The sequence below is a fragment of the Rhopilema esculentum genome, chromosome 8 (assembly GCF_057945365.1).
Source record: "Rhopilema esculentum isolate cy_ngs chromosome 8, ASM5794536v1, whole genome shotgun sequence".
NCBI lineage: Eukaryota > Metazoa > Cnidaria > Scyphozoa > Rhizostomeae > Rhizostomatidae > Rhopilema > Rhopilema esculentum.
Window position 1 is genome coordinate 9,234,291 of NC_142822.1, and position 22,230 is coordinate 9,256,520.

At 36.7% G+C, this 22,230-nt stretch overlaps 1 protein-coding gene across 2 annotated transcripts; it reads left to right on the forward strand.

The window, feature by feature from the left end:
- Positions 1-40: 40 nt before the first annotated feature.
- LOC135694548 (uncharacterized) lies at positions 41-18,732 on the forward strand. Of its 2 annotated transcripts, XR_010517177.2 has the most exons (4): positions 41-7,091; positions 12,205-12,988; positions 14,147-17,164; positions 17,195-18,732. XR_010517177.2 is itself a non-coding variant. In XM_065213344.2 (3 exons), exons 1-3 carry the CDS (start codon positions 7,022-7,024, stop codon positions 14,454-14,456), a joined length of 1,164 nt encoding a protein of 387 aa, XP_065069416.2. In that variant the 5' UTR covers positions 41-7,021; the 3' UTR covers positions 14,457-18,732. The 2 variants fall into 2 exon arrangements, 1 of the variants encoding a protein (XP_065069416.2); XM_065213344.2 differs by having other exon boundaries at positions 14,147-18,732.
- The last annotated feature ends 3,498 nt before the right edge of the window (positions 18,733-22,230 follow it).

Here is a 22,230-nt window from a genome sequence, read left to right on the forward strand (position 1 = left end):
GAATCAAAAGAAGCGGCTTTGAGTGCGCGGTGGCAAATTCAGTATGCTCACCCGTTTCTGATAATCATTTTTTATTTAAATTCCAAGCCAATGAGAATGCTATCAGGGGGTTGCTGATAGAATCTGATAGAATAGGATAGCGCTAGGTATCTTTATGGTACTGTAGCCTAGAAGTTTGGGAAGTTGTGGATAAAACTATATTGATGATTTGATTTCTAAGCTTTGAAGGCATGAAGACCGGAGTAATTCATTAAATGCTTTAATCTCATAAAAACTGGGGCTAGCAGTTAAAGCCATCCTATGTGCCACAGTCTTGTTTTCAAAACTCTTCTTGGATAAAAATATTCATTTTGTCATTTGATTTACAATTAGCATGACAGTTGTTTCGGTTGAAACTACTGGAGAAGTAATTCCAGATCAGGATTTGAATACCGGATCTGTTTGGTGTCGGTATTTTAAAATTGTTCCGGATCTTAAAGCTTTTTTAGACTAGTTAATGCAGCCATCGAAATTCATTTTTTTCTGTCTCATTAAGATAGAATGAAAGACAAACATCGATTGTCTGCTTCTTGATGAGGAGCTTTCTTGTAACCCAGTTTTGCAAGTCCTTCGGTAACTTGTTATCCGGACTGCTACTGTGCATTCTTGATGTAAGCATGATTTAAAGAGAATTTATAGACAATAAGACATAAACCCTGGTATTCTAAAAATAGATTCAAAATTCCATGGAATTCGTGTTGGAATATTTACCGGTATGCGTCAGGGTTGATATATTGGCCATTTTTTGGCCAAATTTGACAAATCTGGCTGAATTTGCAATTTCATTTGGCCGAAGCTGAACTTGTCTGACCAAAACAAAAATTTTACTAAGAAATTAAATCTTGAACATATTTTGCCCAGGGGTTGTTCTCAGCCTGACCATACTATTGTTCTGTGACCATCCGTCTATTGTTCTGTGACCATCCGTCTATTGTTTTGTGACCATCCGTCTATTGTTCTGTGACTATCCGTCTATTGTTCTGTGACCGTCCGTCTATTGTTCTGTGACCATCCGTATATTGTTCTGTGACCATCCGTCTAGTGTTCTGTGACCATCCGTCTATTATTCTGTTACCATCCGTATATTGTTCTGTTACCATCCGTATATTGTTCTGTGACCATCCGTCTATTGTTCGGTGACCATCCGTTTATTGTTCTGTGACCATCCGTCTATTGTTCTGTGACCATCCGTATATTGTTCTGTGACCATCCGTCTATTGTTCTGTGACCATCCGTCTATTGTTCTATTTTCATATTGATATCTGTTTGGCCAAATTTGGCCGAACTTTTAAGTTGATTTGGCTGAATAGTCTGGTAATGATCTATCAACTCTGGGTAGACAAGAACTATTGCGACAAGTTTCACGCTTTTCTTCCTTTTCCCTCTACATCAAAGAGCATCAAAGAGATGATTTTTTGTATCTGGTTAACAAAAGGAGTTTTGATGTGACTGATTGCCTATTGATAGACGCGATGATCGCTGTGATATGAATGATTGTGTATTGATAGACATGGTGATTGCTGGTGATATGACTGATTGCCTATTAATAGACGCGATGATCGCTGTGATATGACTGATTGCCTATTGATAGACATGGTAGTCGCTTGTGATAAGGTGCTAGTTTCGGATGTGTGAGCATTTGCTCGTTTCGTACCAAAGAATATCCTCTCATATCACCACTCATAGGTTTTCAAATTCATTTCTCAAGCCAGGATTATCATTTAATTAGGATAGCAAGTGACTTACACATTTGCCAAGCAAAAAGCTTGTTTTATCCCAGCATTAGCAAGGTGTTTCTCGCAAATGTTTCTTTCCGCTAGCATTAGGTGCGTGGACCATGGGAAACAGTGAAGGTGTGCAGACAACTGTGTTTGTATCCTCCGTCTGTATCTGTGATCCTGACTTTGGACGCCGCCATAATTGTCAAAATATTTGCAATTTATAATATGCGTTGCAATGTTCACGCCCAATGTGCTTTTTTGATATTTTGTGAGCTTTTTGTTGCGTTTTGAACATCGAACCCTTATTTTTAGGCCAACACACGTGAACATAACAACGTGAATTTTTCCTTCGTCTCTTTTTCTTGGTCTCCGCTACAAGTAATCCTTCCAGTTTAATTGTCTAGAAAAAAATCTCGATCTTGCTGGCGATGGATGGTAATTCATTTAATCTCTTTGAAGCAAGAATACAAAGCCATTGGAACCAAAGCATTTTTATGAAATTTATGTTTCTAGTACTTTGGTTCATATATTTAGAATCTTATGATGAGCATTTGTAGCTTACATTTAATTAATTGCATCACAGGTTTCTTGATATACATCCGTTTAACTGCAAAATAATATCTTGCGCTCAATTTGGCTGATTGACTGTACATAAGGATACTATTTGCTATAAATAAGGGTTTAAGTTTGCCAATGGTACAATCTTTACTTAAACACAAAGATTTCCTTAGTTGCTTTCATTGCCGAATCAGTTTTCGATGCCGTTGTTGCCTATTAAAACCTGGGGAATGAAAATATGAATTGTAAACAATATGAATAGAAATAAAGTATGATTCATCTTAATTGTTTAATATTTTATTAAGTCAAGAGTAGTTATGAATAAATAATAAACAGTAATGATTATACATTTTTCGAAAGTGGTCATAATTATGGCACTTTAATAACATCCTCAGCGAATGCAATCATAACAAGCATGCGGTTAGGTAGACGTTTTAAACCCTTAAACTCTTCACTTCCCACTCATCCATCAACTTCAAGCCCAACATAGTTGTTTCCCTTTAGCTCTCAATCAGTGAGTTTTATATTAGTAATGAATTTTATCTTTGTTCATGTCCTAAAGATGTATGTTTCTGATATTTTCTGTCAACTGTGTCAAATCCTGGCCTATATTACCCCCGTCGCTAATACATGTAGCTTATAATTTTCACTACACAGAGAGTGCAGAGACATTGTTCAACCGGGTTTACTCATTTTACCGGGTATTAATGATACCCTTTTCGCCGAATGCGCAATTTACTGTATGTTTCCGGACCACACACTTCTTTCTTTCCAGGCATTTGTCCTTTGGCGATGTTTTTTGTCCTCATCTACAAGCGTGCAGTAGATTAGGATCGAATTTGATTAACAGGGTGTTGGCCAAATTCGCTGGAATATTAGTTCGCTGAAGAATTCATTCGCCATGAGGGCGTATATACTCTTGTTCAGATAATTATCATTTTCCAATTCTTCACAGTTGGTTTTTTTACAGTGGCATATATAAAAGGTAATTCAGTCAAACAATCCTTGAAAGAATGAAAAATACATAAAGATATTAAAAGAAAATTTAACTTATTTATATTCACTAATACCGATACTATTAAAATGAGCAGTTTTTGCACTTGCACATTTAACCCATCCAATTTTTTATCACCTTTTTAAAGCCTGCAACAGACGGTAAGAATTAAGGCTCCATTGGTTGTAGCTTTCGCTCTTGGCAGCATTAATAGGGAACCTGATCTAAGATTATATTTCAGCTCTTTTCGCTGTAAAAATGTTTAAAATAAGGAAAGGGTTTTCGCACGAAAGTCACTTGTTTATTTCAGACATCCACTTATGTAGAATTTTTACGCGAACACTACCATAACCCATCCTTTTTAGAGCCTTCAATTAGTATTCAAAAGGCTCTTTGTGAACTCTTTGTTTTCCATTTTGCCACGCGAGTTAGAAGGGTGGGGTGAATTTTACATACCTCTGAGGCTAGAGAAATAGCTGAACGCCGTCAATATTTACGGAGTTGCGTTGTGTATTTATTAAAGTTTCGAGTTTTATTAATTCGAAAAGCAAAACCAAAAAAGCATTTGTTTTTAGCGTTTCATTTTTTTTAATCATCGTAACTTAGATTATGTCATTTTTCGTTCAAACTACAGCTGTTGCTAAACGGCTTGCCCTCTCATATCCTATTTGGTCAAAGCAAAACGTGCTTATCAACGTAAATGCGTTATGCAGATTCCCATTTCAAATAGAATAAGGGGACGCCCTGTCGGGAGACGTGGTGGCGGTGCTACAGGCGGTTTATTGGAATTTTACGACAACCCACCTCCCCCCCCCCAAATGGCATAAGTTGGGGTTTGACTCGGTAGATTCGGCATTAATGACTGATTTTGCCACCAATTACATTGTTGTTAGATTGTGATGTTTTTTGCCTAGAATGAAAAATTTATCACTGACAGCTGTGTGAAGGTATTGAGAAAATAAAAACCAAAATTGCACGAGGGGTGAGGTCTAAGTTTTAGAAGCAACAGTGACATGTGTAAAGGTAGTTTTGACTTGCTTTGTATGCATGCCGTCAGGGGGAGGCGTTGCGTGCCATCAAAAAAGGTCGTTGTTTACAGAGTAGCTACATCAAGTCTGAGTGGCGGGAATTATTGGGGCCGGAGAGAGCTAGTGTGACCAGCACGAAAGGGAATACCTCATTCCAAATTGCAAGAGTATTAAGGGACATACGTTCTGGAATGTCTAGTAGGAAAAGTATTTCATCACGATCGGTTGTCTCTTTATAGATGTGTCGATTGCCAGCATTGGCTGTCTTTCATAAAAGTAATAAAAGTTTGGTTTCAAAGATTTTTCTAGTGTTTAGGCCCCCAATGGTAACCTATTGTATCTACTTTCTTATCGGAAATTGCTGGCAAGAGCAAGTCCCTCTCCCCCTCCCCTCCTTAACAAAAGGATGAATTTTATGTCCAGCATTTTTAGAATTCAAGCATTGAAGTTTCTAAACCGTCGATAAATGTTGATTGATATGACACAGGAATTGTGAATGCTGCAAATCATTGGTGCTAATTAGGAGTGTGTGTGTGTGTTGGGGGGAAGGGGGGTTGCTGCGATAATACAGCTAACATGTCAGTTCCAGACTAAATTGTGATTTGAAAAGCTGGTCCTCTCTATCGCCCCGGGACTCGATGAGACCATGATATGCAAAAGAAAATGTCACCCTTTAAGTTAGCCCCAAACTTTTCTATTAAACGTTTCGTTTGCCCCCTGAATTGGGAGCCTCAATAAGTATTCATCAGAGTTATTATGTCGAAATGAAGTATTCAAATGTAGAACATCCTTAGAGCCGATTTAATTTAGTTTTCGCTTTGCATGCACATTGTTTTAAGCTGTTTATTACCTAGTGCATTTAAGATTGTACTCACTTTATGGACATCACTCTTTAGATAACAGTAGGAATATCGTAGGAAAAGTCAATTAACAACCGAATTGTCTGCTTATGATGTCTCAAGGAGGCTGCCAGAGCTCAGTCCCTTTCCCAAATGGGGCAGAATTTAAAGCATTTTTGCAATCTAATTTATTCTCTCTAAAGCAAATCCTTCCTTGCTTTCACAGATCAGAGATTTGCCTCCCCGCGAAGGTTAACATAATCCGTTAAGGGAACTCAGCCCATACATTCCTTCCCTAGCGCCAGCCCAGGGAGAGGCATCTGCTAACTCAAATATACACGCTAAACATTTATGTTAACTCATGACATAAAACATTCCCTTTCCTTCTTTCTGATGGGTTGGCAAATTTTTAAAACAATTTTCATGAGTATAAGTATCTTGATTACATAGTCTAAAGTTTCCCGTCTATTTTATACTCCATACTTTGTTCCATATTTTAAACATTTCTCTAATGTCAATGACTATTTGCTTATGTATGGTCATATATATTTATATATATATATCATAGTGCCTTGTTAGCTTGTTCATTTCCCTAAAAAAATTGAATAAGAAAACTCATAGAACGGTGAGATTCATTGGACGATATATCTCTACATTTTAAAGAACAAATGTGTAATCTCTATTCTTTTACTCATCAAAGCATTTGTTTGCAAAACGCGCCCCGCTGACAGCTGTGACCCTAGCCATAGTATTACATCACTCGTCCCCAGGCCACACAGCCGGTTTAGTCGTATTTACAGCAAAAACCTAGAGCTTTTTACTAAGAACTCTGAAATATCTACCCCGTCTTTTCTCCACTCCTGACTAGACGAAGCATTTGTGTCAGGTGACGTGCAAAGTGTTTCCTTAAATTTGACTCGGCATAAATGCCATCAGTTAACTAGAATAGAAAATTCACTTAATCAATGAAGAGAGCACATCACCGCTTTTGACGTCGCTTTGGGAAATGATACGGAAGCAAAGGCGGTTTTATAACAGCAATCAAAAGTGCGCAAGGCGTTTTGTTAAAGACCCAACCATCTTGTGCATACTGCATTGTTCTGAAAACAATGGCTCGAAAACTCTGCTCGCATCACGCAGATAGCTAGATTAAGTTTTTTGAAATGTTAGACTTTACGTGAATAATTGATGAAGTTTTATTATAAGCAGAAGGACATATGGTGAATTTTATTAAATTCCATCAAATATAGGTGCTTTAAGTTGATCGTATAAGGATGTGTACATTGAGATCAGGAAATGCGCGTCTGCAAACGTCGAGCTGTTAGCATAAGGCCTTTTCCTTACCGATCTCTGAAGAAATAACTCTGAGAGCAAACGTTCTTCGAACACAACCAAAGCTATTTCTCTATCGCTGGAAAAACGATACAGTGTGGGTACAAGCATTTTAGCTATTTGTAGCTGACGATATTTTTTGTGTTCCTGACGCTTTTTTGTTTGGTTTCACCCATACGAAGTTTCAAAGACGCCTGGCACTTCAACATTTTGGTTTCAACTACAACTCCTTCCACTGTTCAACTAATAGAATTTGGAGTTTAACCTACAAGCCAGTGGTGGATTCGCATAGAAGAAGACCTTCGAGTCACAGACGCCTTGCTTGTGGTATTCGATTCGGCATACTCACGAAAACTGCATTTTGTCTGCTCATTGAAATCCATACCTTCATTGCGTTTGTCATCATCCGCCCTTTTCTCCCAAAGAACTTTCTCGACAGTGTAAATATTTTTCGTGTCATCCATTGGCATCCCACACCTCAAACCAAAGGTGCAAAAAGATTGACTCAAGATGCCAAGAGCGTTTCTTGTTAAGCGACTGGGTAACAGCAAAGAGCACGATGAGAAAAGCGTTTCTTCAGGTAAGTGCAAGAATTTGTTACAGACATTCATTCAAATAAAATGAGCTCACTGTCTTGGTTTCTAGACATGACAATGAATTTACATTCTCTCGTAATGCACTTTGATGAATTTAATAAATGAATGTTTAACTTAAAATCAAGCATCCAAGTTTTTTTATCAATTGGATAGCCCTTAAAATGACAAGAAATAATGCTGAAACTTACAGGAGCCAACCATGTTGTTACGTTCTTGCAAAAAGTGAAGAAATCATCAACATAGAATATGATTTTGTAATTCCTTTGTTTCCTTTGAGCACTTTCCAGTGTTTGTTGTATTAACTCTTCACTCAGTAGCATCTACCTGATATTTTCCTAATTTTTCATTTAAATGGAATAGAGACTTGAAAACATTTCGCTACTAAATTTAAGGCTCAAGTCCCCTACTTGATCCGAAATTGCTTGCAATGCATTTTTTGGTAACAAATCATCCGGCTCAAAATTGCTTTGCGTCGTTGCAGCGAACAGAAACGGAAACTCCTTTCGTCCGTTGCTAGTTTACATCATACTTTCGATGGGCATTACACGATGCAATTTTATTCTTCGAGATAGCAGCAGTTAACTATTGCCATAAAAAGCTGCAATCTTTAGTATCTCACCTATTTCATATATTCATCACAACAGGAAAGAAATAAGGATGTTGTGTTGTTTTGTTTCGTATGAAATCTTCTTCTACGAGCCTTTCGGAACTCTTCACAAGGTAGTTTGGCTGAAATTGCGAGTACGAAAGTGATGAAGGCATAACGTAGTTGTCTGTATGCCTTTTCGAGCAAGTGAGTAGAACAGCCATTCGATGCTGACAATAGTTTTTAGCTTCGTCTATTCCCGAAGAAGTTTTATGAATTTTTTGTCTGCATCACATGGTCTCACTTTAAGGAGGCAATATCATAGAAAAGGAATCTTTATAAGACGTCACATCGAAAATTTTTGAACCAAACTGCGGTATTATAACACCTGAGGCAATTTTAATTGAATTGCTCATTTGGCAGTGCGAGTTGCCGTGAAGTGGCATGTAAGATATCTATAGAGTCAATTTTTAAACTTAAAAGTATCAGATATGGCTTAATTACGGTGTCCGAAATCGAGCGCCTCAATTACAGATTCAAAGAGTGTCTTGTGGAAATAATTCGTCTATTTGAACTTTCTATATTTGAATATGAAGATGCAGTATAGGGTTAATTGTGTATGTTGTAAACGATGCTCAACATCATTAAAGCGAGCGAGTTGCAATTTAAGACTAAGTAATGTAAAATGATGGTCTGCAAATGTTTTCTGATAAAATTACTTGAATAATGCGGGAGAGAATTACTTGAATAAGCACTGAGATAGTTAGAACTGAGCATTTTAAAAACTTTTATGTGATGCATCAATTAATGTTTTTTTATTTTATTTCCTGCCTTCCGAATGTAGCTACATAGGTATTTCTTGCTCCAAACCCACATTACTCAAGATCATTTCTGCATTGCAGTGTTTACGATCAACTTGCTTGTCTGGGAAAAAAATAAAACTTTCTCGTGTAGATTTAAATTTTTAATCGAGCAGCCGTTGAGCTGCTGACAATACTTGAGATCATTTTGTTGGATATTTCATCTTATCCATGTTATTCACTTGTTTCCAGTGCTGCGTGAAAGGAATTTTAGTCAATAAAATGTTGCGAGAGATAAACAAGCTTCTTAAAACTGGGATTCAGTGTCTCTCTTCCTGTTTCCGTCGAATAATCGTAAATTTTCTATGATCTTCTGAAGCCGCAATTCCCCGTGAATTCTTTACTTTCTAGTGCCGCACAAAACTCCAAATATGAGGTACCGTTAAATCCCAAGGATTCAACCCAGTTTAAATGAGCATGTCTTAGTGAATATTCGTTTCATCTAGCGTTAAGACATATTTTGGGAACTAGAACGACCAAGCACGGTTTCTTTGAATAGAAGTATACCCTTGACAAATCCAATCCGAGCCTTTAAGCGTACCATTTATGGGGCAATTGCCCCTTCAGCACTAGTAAAATCTCTTTGTTTTAGACAATAGAATATTGTCTCTTTTAATCATAGCAAAACAGTTTGTTTCTCAGCACATAATCCCAATTTTTTCTAGAACCAGATTGGCTCAAAAAGTTTGTTTTTGAATAAAGCTGAATTTTGAAAGTTAAACCCGGTGGATTTTGTTTGCATGCATTTCTTTATTTGAAACTATATTCCGCTCAGATTTTGTACCCAGTTTCTTATTTTTGGTAATTATAGTCCTAAATATTTCTTAAAGATTTGTTGAATGCGAAGTGCTAAAGAGGTACTTTTAAGAAAGAAAAATTTCTCAAAAATATATCATAACATAACGTAAAGCTGTACACCTAATCAGTTGCAAGAATTCCTGTTTCTGTTATATGTCTCAATTGAATCAGAAATGATCACTTTATCGTGGAAAAATTGTTTCTACCCAGTCTTTAAAGGAACCATTTTCGAGGATTTTCTTAAGGGTGATTAGCACAATGGCTTCTTAACCTTTGAACATCTTAGAGCTTGGATTCTTTTAAGGGCTTTCCTGCAGAAAAATGCTTATTTCTGAGGCAATGACGAGCAAAACACCGGACGATGACCAAACTGCAAAACACTAAATCATTCAAGAAAACAAATGAAAAGAAAGGTCTTTACACGAGGTCTTATAAACAAAATTGCTAGATCAATATCTGACTGGCAAAAGCTATTGAATTTCATGCCTTTATATTTTGGCTCTAAGTTGCGTTGTCAATTCTGCTCTTAATACTGCGAGAAATCACCCTGCTTGATGCCCAACCAGGTTAGGCCCTTTTCTTTCATTCTATGCCGAGTATCTTATATGCATATATACATAGGAATTTCATCACTATGTAAAGCTGGCCCCAGACCCAATTTCCTTCTTTAAACAATGCCCCGAGTCCAAAATTCCTCGACATTTTAAAATGACGTGTTTCAAATCCATTCTACAAAATTTCCACCGTGTACAATCATTGATTCAGACAGTAGACACAATTTCGACATTTCCCAAATCAGTTTTGTAGGACTTTACAAGAGAAATCATTAAACATACTTGTGATCATGAAATATTCATCGCGATTTTTCAAAACACAAAAAGAACAGCCTACAGGCAGTACACCAAACGTAACCCGAGCACCTGCCGGTATTAAAGTCAACGCTCTCTTGAATCGCAATGAATTCCCATCAATATCACTGTTATTTAACTGTGACAGACCAAATCTTGTATTCTAAAGCGGCACAGTATCAATTTTAGGCCACTTTCAAGCCATCGCCAACCTGGCTCCCATCTGTTCGCCAGAGCATACATTAGCAGCCAAATTTTTCGTTTGCACGTTTGGCAACGCATCCTTTTAATCAGTCTAGCCCAGGTTTGTAAATTGTGCGTGCTTTTTAAGCTCGAACGGAGAATTAGCCATGCTTAGACAAGCAGATGTTATTCTGGTATCAACAAGATCTTTTTGCGACATAAAGGATAAAACCCTCATTCCCCTGAATAATATTCCTGCAGCCGCCAGTTCCTTTTCAGACCAACCAGCTGTAAAATATTCGAAGAAAAACAAGTTTGGTTCATAATTTTCCTCACAAGATCAATAATGAAGAAAAAAAATTTTATTCGAGAAAGGGTGATTTTGAGTTGTCAGACGAATCTTTTTGTTGGAATGTTCTTTCTCGTGAAAGCTTTGGTTTTTCTTCTACATAATTTTTTTTACTAAATATTCCTGCTTTGGTAAAGTTTTATGTAGTGCTATTTTTGTTTCGAATCACAATAAGTTGGTTTTGCTGGAGGATTCTTCATTTGAGGGATGTGTCTAGGTTAAGATTTTCGTCGCGTCAAAGTAGAAATTATTTCATTCGAATGAATTGACAATGTTTCCGTTTCGAATCAAGATGAACCTGGTTTTCCTTAAAACGCCTTCCTTTTTTGGGAGCTTTTTAGTGAAGAATTTCTTGTTTCGCATCAAGCTAAATTTTTCTTTCTGCATAGTGAAAATTATTTTGGTGAAACTTTTGAATGAAGTTTTCATGATTTTAATGAAAATGAGTTTTTTTTCTCAAAGATTCTTGCTTATGTAGAGTCTTATGCGCAGGAACATATTATGCGCAGGAGCATTAGCTCAAGTCATCTACATAGAGTTTTATAATACAGGCCATTCTCTGTGTAGAAAATAATCTATCGTTCTGTATGTTTTGTGCTCATGCGTATCTTTTTCACATCTTAACAGCTTGAAGAAAGCTTTTGAGTGAAAACTTTCTTGCTTCGTATTAAGTCATTTGCTTTCTACACGATAAAGATCCTTTTTCTTTGGGTGAAGCATTTTAACGCAAGATTTTTGTTTTGAATCAAGGTTAATTTTGTTTTCCTCGAAGATTCCTGCTATGGGTGTAGCTTTTGAGATAAATTTCTCTTGTTTTAAACGGATGACTTGGTACAAATCTTTACAATTTGTGAATGTTTTCATTTTGAAGGAAATCTTGGAGTTTGGATCTTTTGCTTCATATGAAAATTTAGCACTTATTCGCTCTATCGAATCTTTCCTAAGGCACTAACAGCCTTGTTAATAACTCCGTCTTATCTGCTTTGTATGTTACTACCCAAGTTCTTCCGTAGCCAGCAACTTAAAAAAATTAATTTGTTCTTCTTCAAATCAACGTCCCTTTATTTATGTCGTTCAAAAGATCGAAAATGAATCCTTTCTATACTAAGTGACAGAAGACTTATAATTTGCATTAAAGTTTAATCTACTTCAAAAATTAGAGAGAGAGAGCTAGAAACGTATTCCTAAGATATTTTTGGTCAGTGATGTGTAATATGAAGTACATAGGCAGCTTTCATTGTCCCCTGGAGCTGAACGAAATGTCCGATACAGATGAAATAAGTGTCCCCTCCCTCCGGTAGTCGCCCCTCTCTGTTTTAGCTGATTTCTTCTTTACAAAGACTTTCAGGTGATCATTAAAGCGGTTGTTACATTCACACATTATTCTTGCCATCGCCACTATTAGATTTTGCTTCATCACTCAACATAAAGACAATTTTTCCCTCTAGTTAAGATATTTGATCTTATTTTTAGGTCATGTCACTGAAGACAACCAGGTGTATTTAGAAAAAAGAAAAGTAAACCCTCAAGAATATTGCTGCCAGTCAGATTGCCTTGCTTACCGGGACGTCAAAGAATTAGCACAGACACGGTACATGGGAAAATATGGTGCTCGTCCTTACTTTGGTGACTTTCTAGTAACATCGAGGGGTGTCCTGTCAGAGAAATGTTCTCGGGAAGGTGAACTAGAAAGGTACCGGCTGCTCGAATTCAAACAAGGAATTACATTAACAAAGCATCTTTCGTCCAAACCATGGGCTGGGCTAGGTGTCACTCATAATAACACGTCACACGACTCTGATGAAGACGAAGGCGATTCGGAACTTGAATGGCAAGCCGATTACAACAACAACAACAGCACCTCAACTTGCAGTAGTAGTGCTAGCAGCAACAGCAACGAAAACAACAACAATAACAGCGAAAGCCCTTTATGTATTGATGAAGAGGAAGAAGAGGCAAAGTACCTAATGAAAACTGCACCAAATGGTTTAATACGGCATCATCATCATCATGATGTTGAAAGTGAAAAATTCGGTAACAAGCCTCAGTTCCAATGCAATCAATGCGAGAAAACTTTCAAGACCAAGTACACTTTAAACATTCACCGCAAAATGCCGTCCCACACCACATTGAAACCCTTCGTTTGCCCAACATGCGGCAAAGGATTTCGATTATCCAGCACACTTTGCCGCCATAAAATAATTCATACCAGTCAAAGACCCCATAGATGTCATGTCTGTCAGAAATCATTTAACAGGTGAGAAGGCAGTTTCTAGATAAGCATTTTTTGTTGCTATAGTACAGTACAAATGCGAAATTAGACACTCTGAGCAGTGTAGAATGCACAGTGAATTTCCGAATACCCTTGCCATTTGCCATTTCCCCTAGTCCTCTAAAAGCTGAAATATTTAGCCCAGTTCACTCTTAAGTACCTCTTGAGCACGACACCCTATCCCTTGACAGTCTAAGACAATGACAGTTAAACTGCAATAAAAAGCTAATTTCAGCTGTGTACCTTTATCGGAAACAATGACAAAGGCCTACGCAATATGAGCGCTGAACGTCTGAAAAAAGCCAAATACATAGATTTTGCGCCTTAAAAACTGTTTGCTTTTTTGCCTTTGAATCGTAGATAAAATACAATATTTCAGCTTACGCGCGCGTTTCTGTAAAACAAATTGGCCGTATGGAGCAAAGTTGAGTAAACATTGGTTGGTGTGAAGTGTTTTTTCATGATTCGATAAGAAATTCCGTTTTATCCATTTTCTCGGGACCTTTGAAAAGCAATCTGTAGTTTCTCTTTTGCTTTTTATCTACCAAGTTAAAGATATTGTCACGTTTGGTAGATAAAAGGTTCAGTTTTAGCTGACGCTTCACCGTGCTTGAGCGTATATTTTCTCAATGGAAAGCCATTAACTTAGTTTGACGTCATCACGAACATATGGAGAGCTGTTTTGCCTGTGGAAAGAAGGCTGAGACTGCCTGTAACTGGATAAGAAAAATAGAATACATGCTCGAACCAATACGACTAGGCAGAAGAAGCCAAAATTTATGCTAATTTTAATTTCGATGGAGATAATCTGTGACAAGGAGGTGTGAGAAAAATACCCCCCCCCCCCCATTTTATCAAAGCATTGCCTACATGATTCTGTAAGAAACTGATAAAAATGCAGTGGGTAGGTAGTGGACATATCCTTTCAAGTCTGGTTAAATGCCAATAGCAGTTAAATGAGATTAAGGGCGCGGTCTTATTGGCCACGCCTATTACCTTCCCACTCATAAAGCACATTGGCTCATATTTCTTCTTACGCTCTATATGTCAGTTTAGTAGAATGTTAACATGACGGGATTTGAACTGCACGTTGTGAAGCACAGAAAATTCTGTTCTATCTTAATTTTGTTATGATTTTCGCAGATCCTCGACTTTGAAGACACATTTACGAACACACAGTAATGTGAAAGAGTTTACTTGCAATGTATGTGGAAAAGGCTTTCACCAGAAAGGCAATTTGCGGAATCATGTCCTTATACACACGGGAGAAAAGCCGTATGAATGCAACGTGTGCAAGAAGTCCTTCAACAAGCTTTCAAACCTGAAATTTCATATGCACTCCCATACCGATCAAAAGCCATACAGATGTCGATACTGCAAACGGTCGTTTAGCAAGCGCGGAGAACTGAAACAGCATATTGCTCATTGTAAAAATGACTCAAATGAAGATTAATTTATTGTATCAGAAATGTAAATGCGAATAACTTCGTGGTATTTTATTTACTAGATGATGCTACATACACCGTGAAAATAAGAAAGTTTTACTGATTAGTTTTAAATAAAAGTCTAAAAGATTCTGAGATGTATCATTGCTGAATTGTTGAATAGCTGAAAATTTCTACTTTTGAATTTCCAATAACAACTTCCCCAGAAGACCAAGTCTCAGGCGCTGATTCCTTTCAAGCTTATGGTGGGTAGTTCCCAGTCTCTTGCAACGTATAAAGATTAAATGAAGAAGTTTTACTGTGACATTCAAGTCGATTTAGAGAAAAATCAAGTTATTTGATTTATTAATAGACTTTTGTACATACCATTTTCAGCTGGTTACCCAGGTGATGTTTGGAAAAATTAGCAGTCCCATGATGCCAAAAGAATTTAAGTACCCACTTTCTGACCAGGCCTTGATTTGGCTGTTTTCAGAGAGAAGGTTTTCATATTTATATAATTGGCTGGTGGGGGCAGTTGGCTGGTCACAGACCCTGTTCTCATGATCCACTATTTATTTAATACAATTCAAATTTTTTTGCATCCAAGAAATAAAATTTAATGTTTTGAATCAAGTAAAATGATGCATTGATATTTTCTCTGATTCTAATATTTTTCCTGAGCTAAGCTCCAAGCGTAAATATTTAGTAAATATAATTTATAAGACAGTGAATATGATTGAAATGTTGTTAGTATGTATGAGAATCGAGAGAAACTGTTAAATCGACATTGTCTGCTGTAGCCTGTACCTTTATTTAAAGATTAGCATATTAAAATCAACCAGAGTTTTATACATCAATTTGCTTTTGTCTTGCGATTCATCCATTCTTCCTTAATCCTGTGGTTTCTTTGATTGCTCTTTGCCCGGCTCACGGTTAAATGAATGGTTTTCGGCCCTGAAACGAAAGATTTACTTTGCTAAAATGCATGTAAGCGAGATTTGCTTTGCTAAGAACAGATTCTTTCTGCTGCCTGCCTGTTGATAAAACCCGTTACGCTTATTTATTCTTCTCGTTTCCCAAGGCCTAGTGGATCCATAGCTGGACCAGAAACCAAAGACCTGTATAAAAAAACAGGTAAATGCCTACGATTTGGTGCCTTGACCCTAAGCTTTAGACGAGGCCTGACTGGCCGGCCATGATAATCACCGGGAGAATGGATTTATTGTCATCAATTGTAAAGAGCAATTGGTTTCGTTAACTTTAAAAATCATATTTACTAAATATTGATTCCAATTCTAAAGCACGTAATTGAGTTCAAACTGATCTTTCAGGAAATTCTTTTCAAGCAGGGAAGATAATCTAATGAAAATCAAAACAAAATTTATCTTTAGTTAGGATTTACTCAGCACCTTACTTTGATGTCAAGCTTTCCACTGCATAGCAAGAAGAAACATTATGATTTAATCAAGAAATTTTGTTCATTCCAAGTTTAGCGTTGATGTTTTCTGCAGTGCATGCTATTCTTGCGACCATTACCCATTGGAATGTGACATTGTTGCATAAAAGTCGATTTATCCAATCACCCGCCACCAACTTTCTAGAACGACGAGTTACCAACAGAAATGATCAAAAGAACAAGGTGCAAGGTTGTAAGTCAAATTGGATAAAATTTTTTAGATCTGTTCGAATAAACCTTGCCTGATTTGACAAAGATTCGCCGTAAGGCACTACTGCTGGAACACTTTGGCAGTGATTAAAAGGAGAGCATTAATAAGAATGAAGGCACCAAGGCATTATATGCAGAAGATTCTTCTTACACAGACAAGGTTCTGCATTTTGAAAGCTGTATGCTTTTTACTAATTTTCATGTCAAAGTCTTGAAAAACTTGATTTGCATCATATAGCCTCCGGATCCCTTGTGATAAAGCAAAATCGCCTCTTTTGTCAAAATTTATTTAGAACGAGGCCTACCATCTAGAACTTGAATGTGGCTGTATTGTGTGCTAAAACCTAAAGGCCTAGAATCAATTGTTTGCATTCCCTTAACGAACCTGACAATAATTGTGCATCAAGCAATGGCATTTCCACGTGTTCAGCCCCCGTTGATAATGGACCCTGTCTCGAGAGAGCTGCTCATATGCTTGCCAACCGTCACATGGGATTAGACGGCAGTCGATTTAATACGGTTGTAGTCAATTGAAGGAAATTTGAATTGGTCATGTCTTTTTGAAAATGTATGGCCTTTTTGCAGAGCTACTAGAAATTGTCGATCAGGTGCCTCTCGAAAGGTTAAAAGCTGGTGAGCCTTTGTAAGTTTTATATCTAATTAGTTATCAAGTGTGCAGCAGTATGACTAAAGACAATAGCTTAAAAAACAATAAAGGCAATTGAAGGTTAGGCCTACTGTTTAAAACGAGACGAGAAATTTCACACGACAGGCAACTTTGCACCTGGCCTACTAAAAGGATTCTTGCAAAAAGGAAACTTTTCCCCAGTCTTTCGTTTTGCCATCTCATTTATTATATCAACGCTTTATAAAGTCCAGCCTGAAAAGGGGACACCCATAAAACTCAAGGATGTTGCGATAATCTATAGGTAAATTAAGGTATGGTGTGCCTAAGACCATCATTTCATAGGATTGAAGTTCATGTTTCTGCGCTGGCGAAATTTCGCGTTCGGATTAAGAGAAACGTACATATGAACACTTCCCTATTTTCAAGGAGATCAGCATAAGGTGGAGTTTCTTCTGCTTGATCAGCATTAGGTGGAGTTTCTTCTGCTTGATCAGCAGAATAATTTTCTACAAAGCACACAAAAAACGTTCTTCTAAGTGGACTTAACTGCGATGCAGCTTCTCTGCAATGGTTTTACATATGGGAATAAAAAATGAGTCTGCTCGTGACACTAGTCTTGCAGAGCTTAGACGAGTATGTTTACAATGGCAATTTAGAAAGGCAGATTTTAGAAAGTCAGTTTCTAGATATTTGTGAAAATTATACAATACTACAAAGTCCAATCAAAATTTATCTCTATATTACCGGGCTAAATCTTTCTGTTACCGCTATCGTGACCAGTTTTGTGATACCGTGTTCGGTATTAAGTTACACATGTTACAAATTGGCTGAGATAGTGCCTCGTGTGCACAGGTTCTTTCCATTCAAATCGCTGTGATTTGGACAACAAAATGTTAGCAAACTTGGCAACTCTTATTGTCCATATTTTACCAAATTTCTAGAATATCAGCTGATTTTGGTTGTTTAGAGGTATTTCATGGTGTTCCTTCAGGTTATGCGGTCCAAAGTAATGTATCCCGAATTCTTTTTTGGGTGACGTCACAAATTGGTCCTAAAGATAAAGAGAAATTTTTCATTATAGATATGAAACTGCTGATGAAAAATAATTTATATGAAATAGTTTTGGTGAAATGGAAAGTAAAGTCATTGAAGCCGATCGCCAATTGCCGATTACCGATTACCGGTTACTGATCACCGATTACCAATTACCGATTAACGATAACCCAACACAAATAACCCAACACAAATAACCGAACACCAATAACCGTTTATTGAAGCTGAAATGAAGGAATAGAACTGTAAATAATTTGCTATTGTTTTAAAAATTGATCACGCAGGACTGTCCAATGTCTTTCAGCTTCCTACGTTTAGCTTTGATTGAATCTGTCATGAATACTGGGTAATTACAAAATCATTCTGAGGTTTCCATAACAGAAACATTTTTCATCCTTCTTTCCATTGATTAAAACGTCTGTATATTGCCTTTCATGTAACCTACCACCAGCTTTTGTTGCCAAATATCTAAAGAAATTTCTAAAGAAAGGAGACTGACCTTGAGGCTGTAATCTTACATTACTCTTACATGAACCTAAAGTAGGTGCCTAGGTTCTAATGTTTTATTCTATTCTTAGTTGCTACAAAATATCGATCGCACATGAAAGCAACTGACAAAAAGGATCATAAGATGAGATATCCAAAAGAATGAGATATGTATAGCTATCTGAAAGAAAGCCGACTTGCTTAACCTCGCTGTTATAAAGACAAATGCGTATGATTGGATTAAGTTTAAAAGTACTGTTTATGAAGCGAGTGTCTGTGCAAAATGTCGATAATCAAATTGCTTTGTTTGTATTCCCCAATGGCAAAAAAAGACAGCTGATTGGGTATACATGTCTGCATGGCATTCAATGCTATGTTTTCATTTTTAACACAAGAAAAAATAGAAAGAGAAACAACAGCGCTGGGCAGCTGGTAGCAATGCTCTTTAAAACAATACTGGGTAGGAAGGCCATTCTCGGCCATTAGCAAGAAAATAAGCTTACGGTATAGTTAATAAACCCAAGCTGTTCTCAAGCAGGCTACTTTTCAATGTGCTCCATGATCTCGCAAGGCGAACCGTTAATAGCGTCAGCATATTGTCGTAAAATCGAGCAGCAGCTCCACAGGGTGCTGAGAGAGGCTATCGAAAAAATTAAATGGCCAATGGATTCTCGAAATGAATTTTCCAGAGAAAACAATGACGATTAGGCAAGATTCTATCAAAGTTAACTTTATCCTTAAACTCATTTGAAATGGGATTAGGGTTCTATTTTAGGAGAAGTCCTAGCTTGTTCAAAAGATACTGCTATCATTTGGAAAAGAGAAAGCGCACTGTTCTTTTCATCGGCTTGAAAAGAGTAAATTTCGGTAAACATCAAATAAAATCGTATCTTGATTTTACGGCTATATGATAACTAGAATGAATGAACAATTTCTGGACAGTGCAAAACTTGAAAATTGCTTTTAAAAAGCAAAAATCGCCTCGAAAACTGAGTATTAGTTATTCTAATTTAACATGTTTGATCATTTTCTCAAAGGTCTATATTCTAGAAAGTCTCAGACAAAAAGTTTTTAATGAATGACTCTTCTTACAATGAATGACTAATCTACAATCGGCTTAAGGTCGAACATCTTTTAAGCAGTAAAACCCGTGAGATGTGGTTGGTGCGGGGGCTGTGTCCTTAAAAATTTAATACATTAATTTTGCGATCGAGGGGCAATTTACTCTAAATGAAGTTCGAGGTTTTTACCAAAGCGAAATTTCTGGGGATTTTCAGTAAAATAGAATTTTCACTAAAGATGTACGGGATTTCCGTTGAGTTAATTGCCACGCTTGCGATGCTGCCTTTTGGGCTATGCGGTTTATTGTGTATGCGCGGGCGATGCCTAAAATCCGCTGCGACCTAACGCTAGACCTAGGGAGCATACATATCAGTATATCAGTTCAGTCAGTTCATATAATTTTAAAATTCCACTACATACAATAGCATTTTAACTAAACAATTGCACGAAACAAGACGCTATGTTTTCACTGACCCTGATCTAATCTCCAAAATAAAATGGTTTATGCCTAATACACTACACGATTTTTTCAATTACCTCTATGCCTGTGTCACAAACTAATGTTCAATGTGTATGTTTGATCCTTAATGCTTGATAACATGCAATGAAACTTACTGAGATAGATTCATAAAACCAACTTACAGTAGCAACATTATTCTTTATAATGTCAGCGTTTTTAAGTACTTGAATTTTCGCAAGAACACCTTAACTTAAGCTGTGGTTTGCAATCGAATGCATCACAAGTGACATTAATCAGCACCTGTGAATTTTAAACATTTTTCTGGATTGCCAGTTTATCTTTTTATCATTTTATCTACCTACGTGGTTTTTTAATATATTGTGATCCACGCAAATATAGATAAGAGCAAAATTACTAATTCAGCCCAATAATGGTTGAGTAATTGGAAAAAAGAAAATGTAGAAACTTCTTTTTTCTAATTAAGATATTTTAGTCAACAGCAATTTGTTACTTTTAATCAAAACCCAAAAAATAAGATCATACTGCGAATGTGAAAGAACTAAGTAACAGTAAATAGATTTTAATAGATGCATATTCATAAAACCGTTGTTCTCTTGGCAAACCTTGCTGTTTCTTAATCGGTACTTGAGTTTGTGCTCCTGTACTTCCTGTAATCTAAACATGTGTGCTATATTTAATGATACTGGGTATGACAGTTATATTTGTACTAACATATCATTACTTTTTATCTATTTATTTAAAGTAGGCGTATGAAAATAGCTACAGAGTAAAAACTACTTCAAGCTTACTACAAAGTACAACTGTTTAGCAATAAAAATTAAAAATACATATATATCTAGCATAAGAAATAAGTATAAATACATAAATACATATTTTATAATGTTTTTACAGCATTTTTTGCATTCACAATACAATACATTTATCCGTCCCAGAACCCAACCTGAGCCACGAAAGGTCTACACAGTCTACAGTTGCATTCCTCTCCTTTCCAAGATTTTATTCTCCTTCTAAAGCTGGAGAGGGTATATGATTGTTTCATGTCATTGAGAAGTGCCCGCAACAATCCACTCCCTAGAAACGATATAGTCTCTAAGCCATAGCATGTAGTGCGCGCTTGTGGCAGTAGTAGATTGTGGCAGCTTCTTATGTGCTTTGAAAGTTGCAGCTCCCACATAGAGCAGCGATTGACTCATCATACCTTCAAAATAAACAGCAAATCGGGTGTAACGATCGCCAATATTCGGAACAAAGTTTAGGAAAAACAAAAGTTTATGAAAAGCAAGAGTTTTGGAAAGATGATATCTTTAATTCTTATCCACTCGAACGAATATGCGAGGACATGTAAGAAAGGAGTCCCTGATATGTAAGAAAGGCATTTAAGCATGCGACATGTTTATTTGAGATAAAGCTTAAAAGTCTACATCTGTGGATCTAAACTTACTTATTTGTGAATTTTCCTTCTACTTGACTTATCATTTGCATTTTACTGCAAACATTAACGATTGAAGGTTTTTGTTGTTTAATCTTGAATACCTGTTTACACCGTAGACAACGTCTAGCGTCGGAATATGTCTAGAATTAGAGCAGAAAAACCTATTTTCCTGATTAAGTATTTATGAAAAAGAGCAGTTCATATTTAAGGCAATCGTCTATGTCTTTGACAAGTAATAAACGCGAAGAATGGATAGTTACTTACTCTGCATACCGAAAAACTCAATAATTTCCACCTTAATGCTAAACAACTAAAATAGCTTGTGATAAGAATTAACATTTACTATAAAAATTAGTGGAAGGTGATAAACACACAATGAGTCCTGATGTAAATATTATGGTTTTGTTTTTGAATGTCTTTTTGTAATGAGACTGTTTCATAGAATTTCATTCCATCAGACCAGCTGTGTGTTTAGATGCAAAGTCAACATTAATGTCTTGACGAACGTCTCTGAAAAGGGCAATCTACAATATTATAGCTACAATATTATAGTTACGCGTGCCGTCTTTTTGCCTGTTTTAATGAGGATGACGGTAACAAGGAGTTCGAAACTACCCAAATTGATGTAAGCGTACGTCATAAAGCAATCAAAATACAAGTCTGTAGAGTCTCGTGGGCGCACTGACAGGTTCCTGGGCAAAGTAGGAAGCAGAGAGGGCCAGGACCTCTGCAGGGCCCGAGCTTAGGGTTTGTGGTGTGGCTTCTGTTGATCTTTTTAAATTAGCTTTAGTACCTTACAAAATACTAACGTGTACTCCTTTCCGTGTTATAGTTATACTAGCCTCAATGATTTCTGAATTCAAAATTGGCTTTCATCGAAGATAATATACAATTTCAGTATATAGTAACTAACTTCGCCATGACAATTTCTTGTTTATGAAGCCACATAGGTTAACTATGACTGCACTATCTGATGAAGTTAAGGCATTGTC

Excerpts from the sequence above, each read along its gene's own strand:
- LOC135694548 (XM_065213344.2), top strand. The coding sequence starts at position 7,022 with ATGCCAAGAGCGTTTCTTGTTAAGCGACTGGGTAACAGCAAAGAGCAC. Across the intron at positions 7,092-12,204 it reads TGAGAAAAGCGTTTCTTCAG|GTCATGTCACTGAAGACAAC; the intron begins GTAAGTGCAAGA and ends TCTTATTTTTAG. Across the intron at positions 12,989-14,146 it reads TGTCAGAAATCATTTAACAG|ATCCTCGACTTTGAAGACAC; the intron begins GTGAGAAGGCAG and ends TGATTTTCGCAG.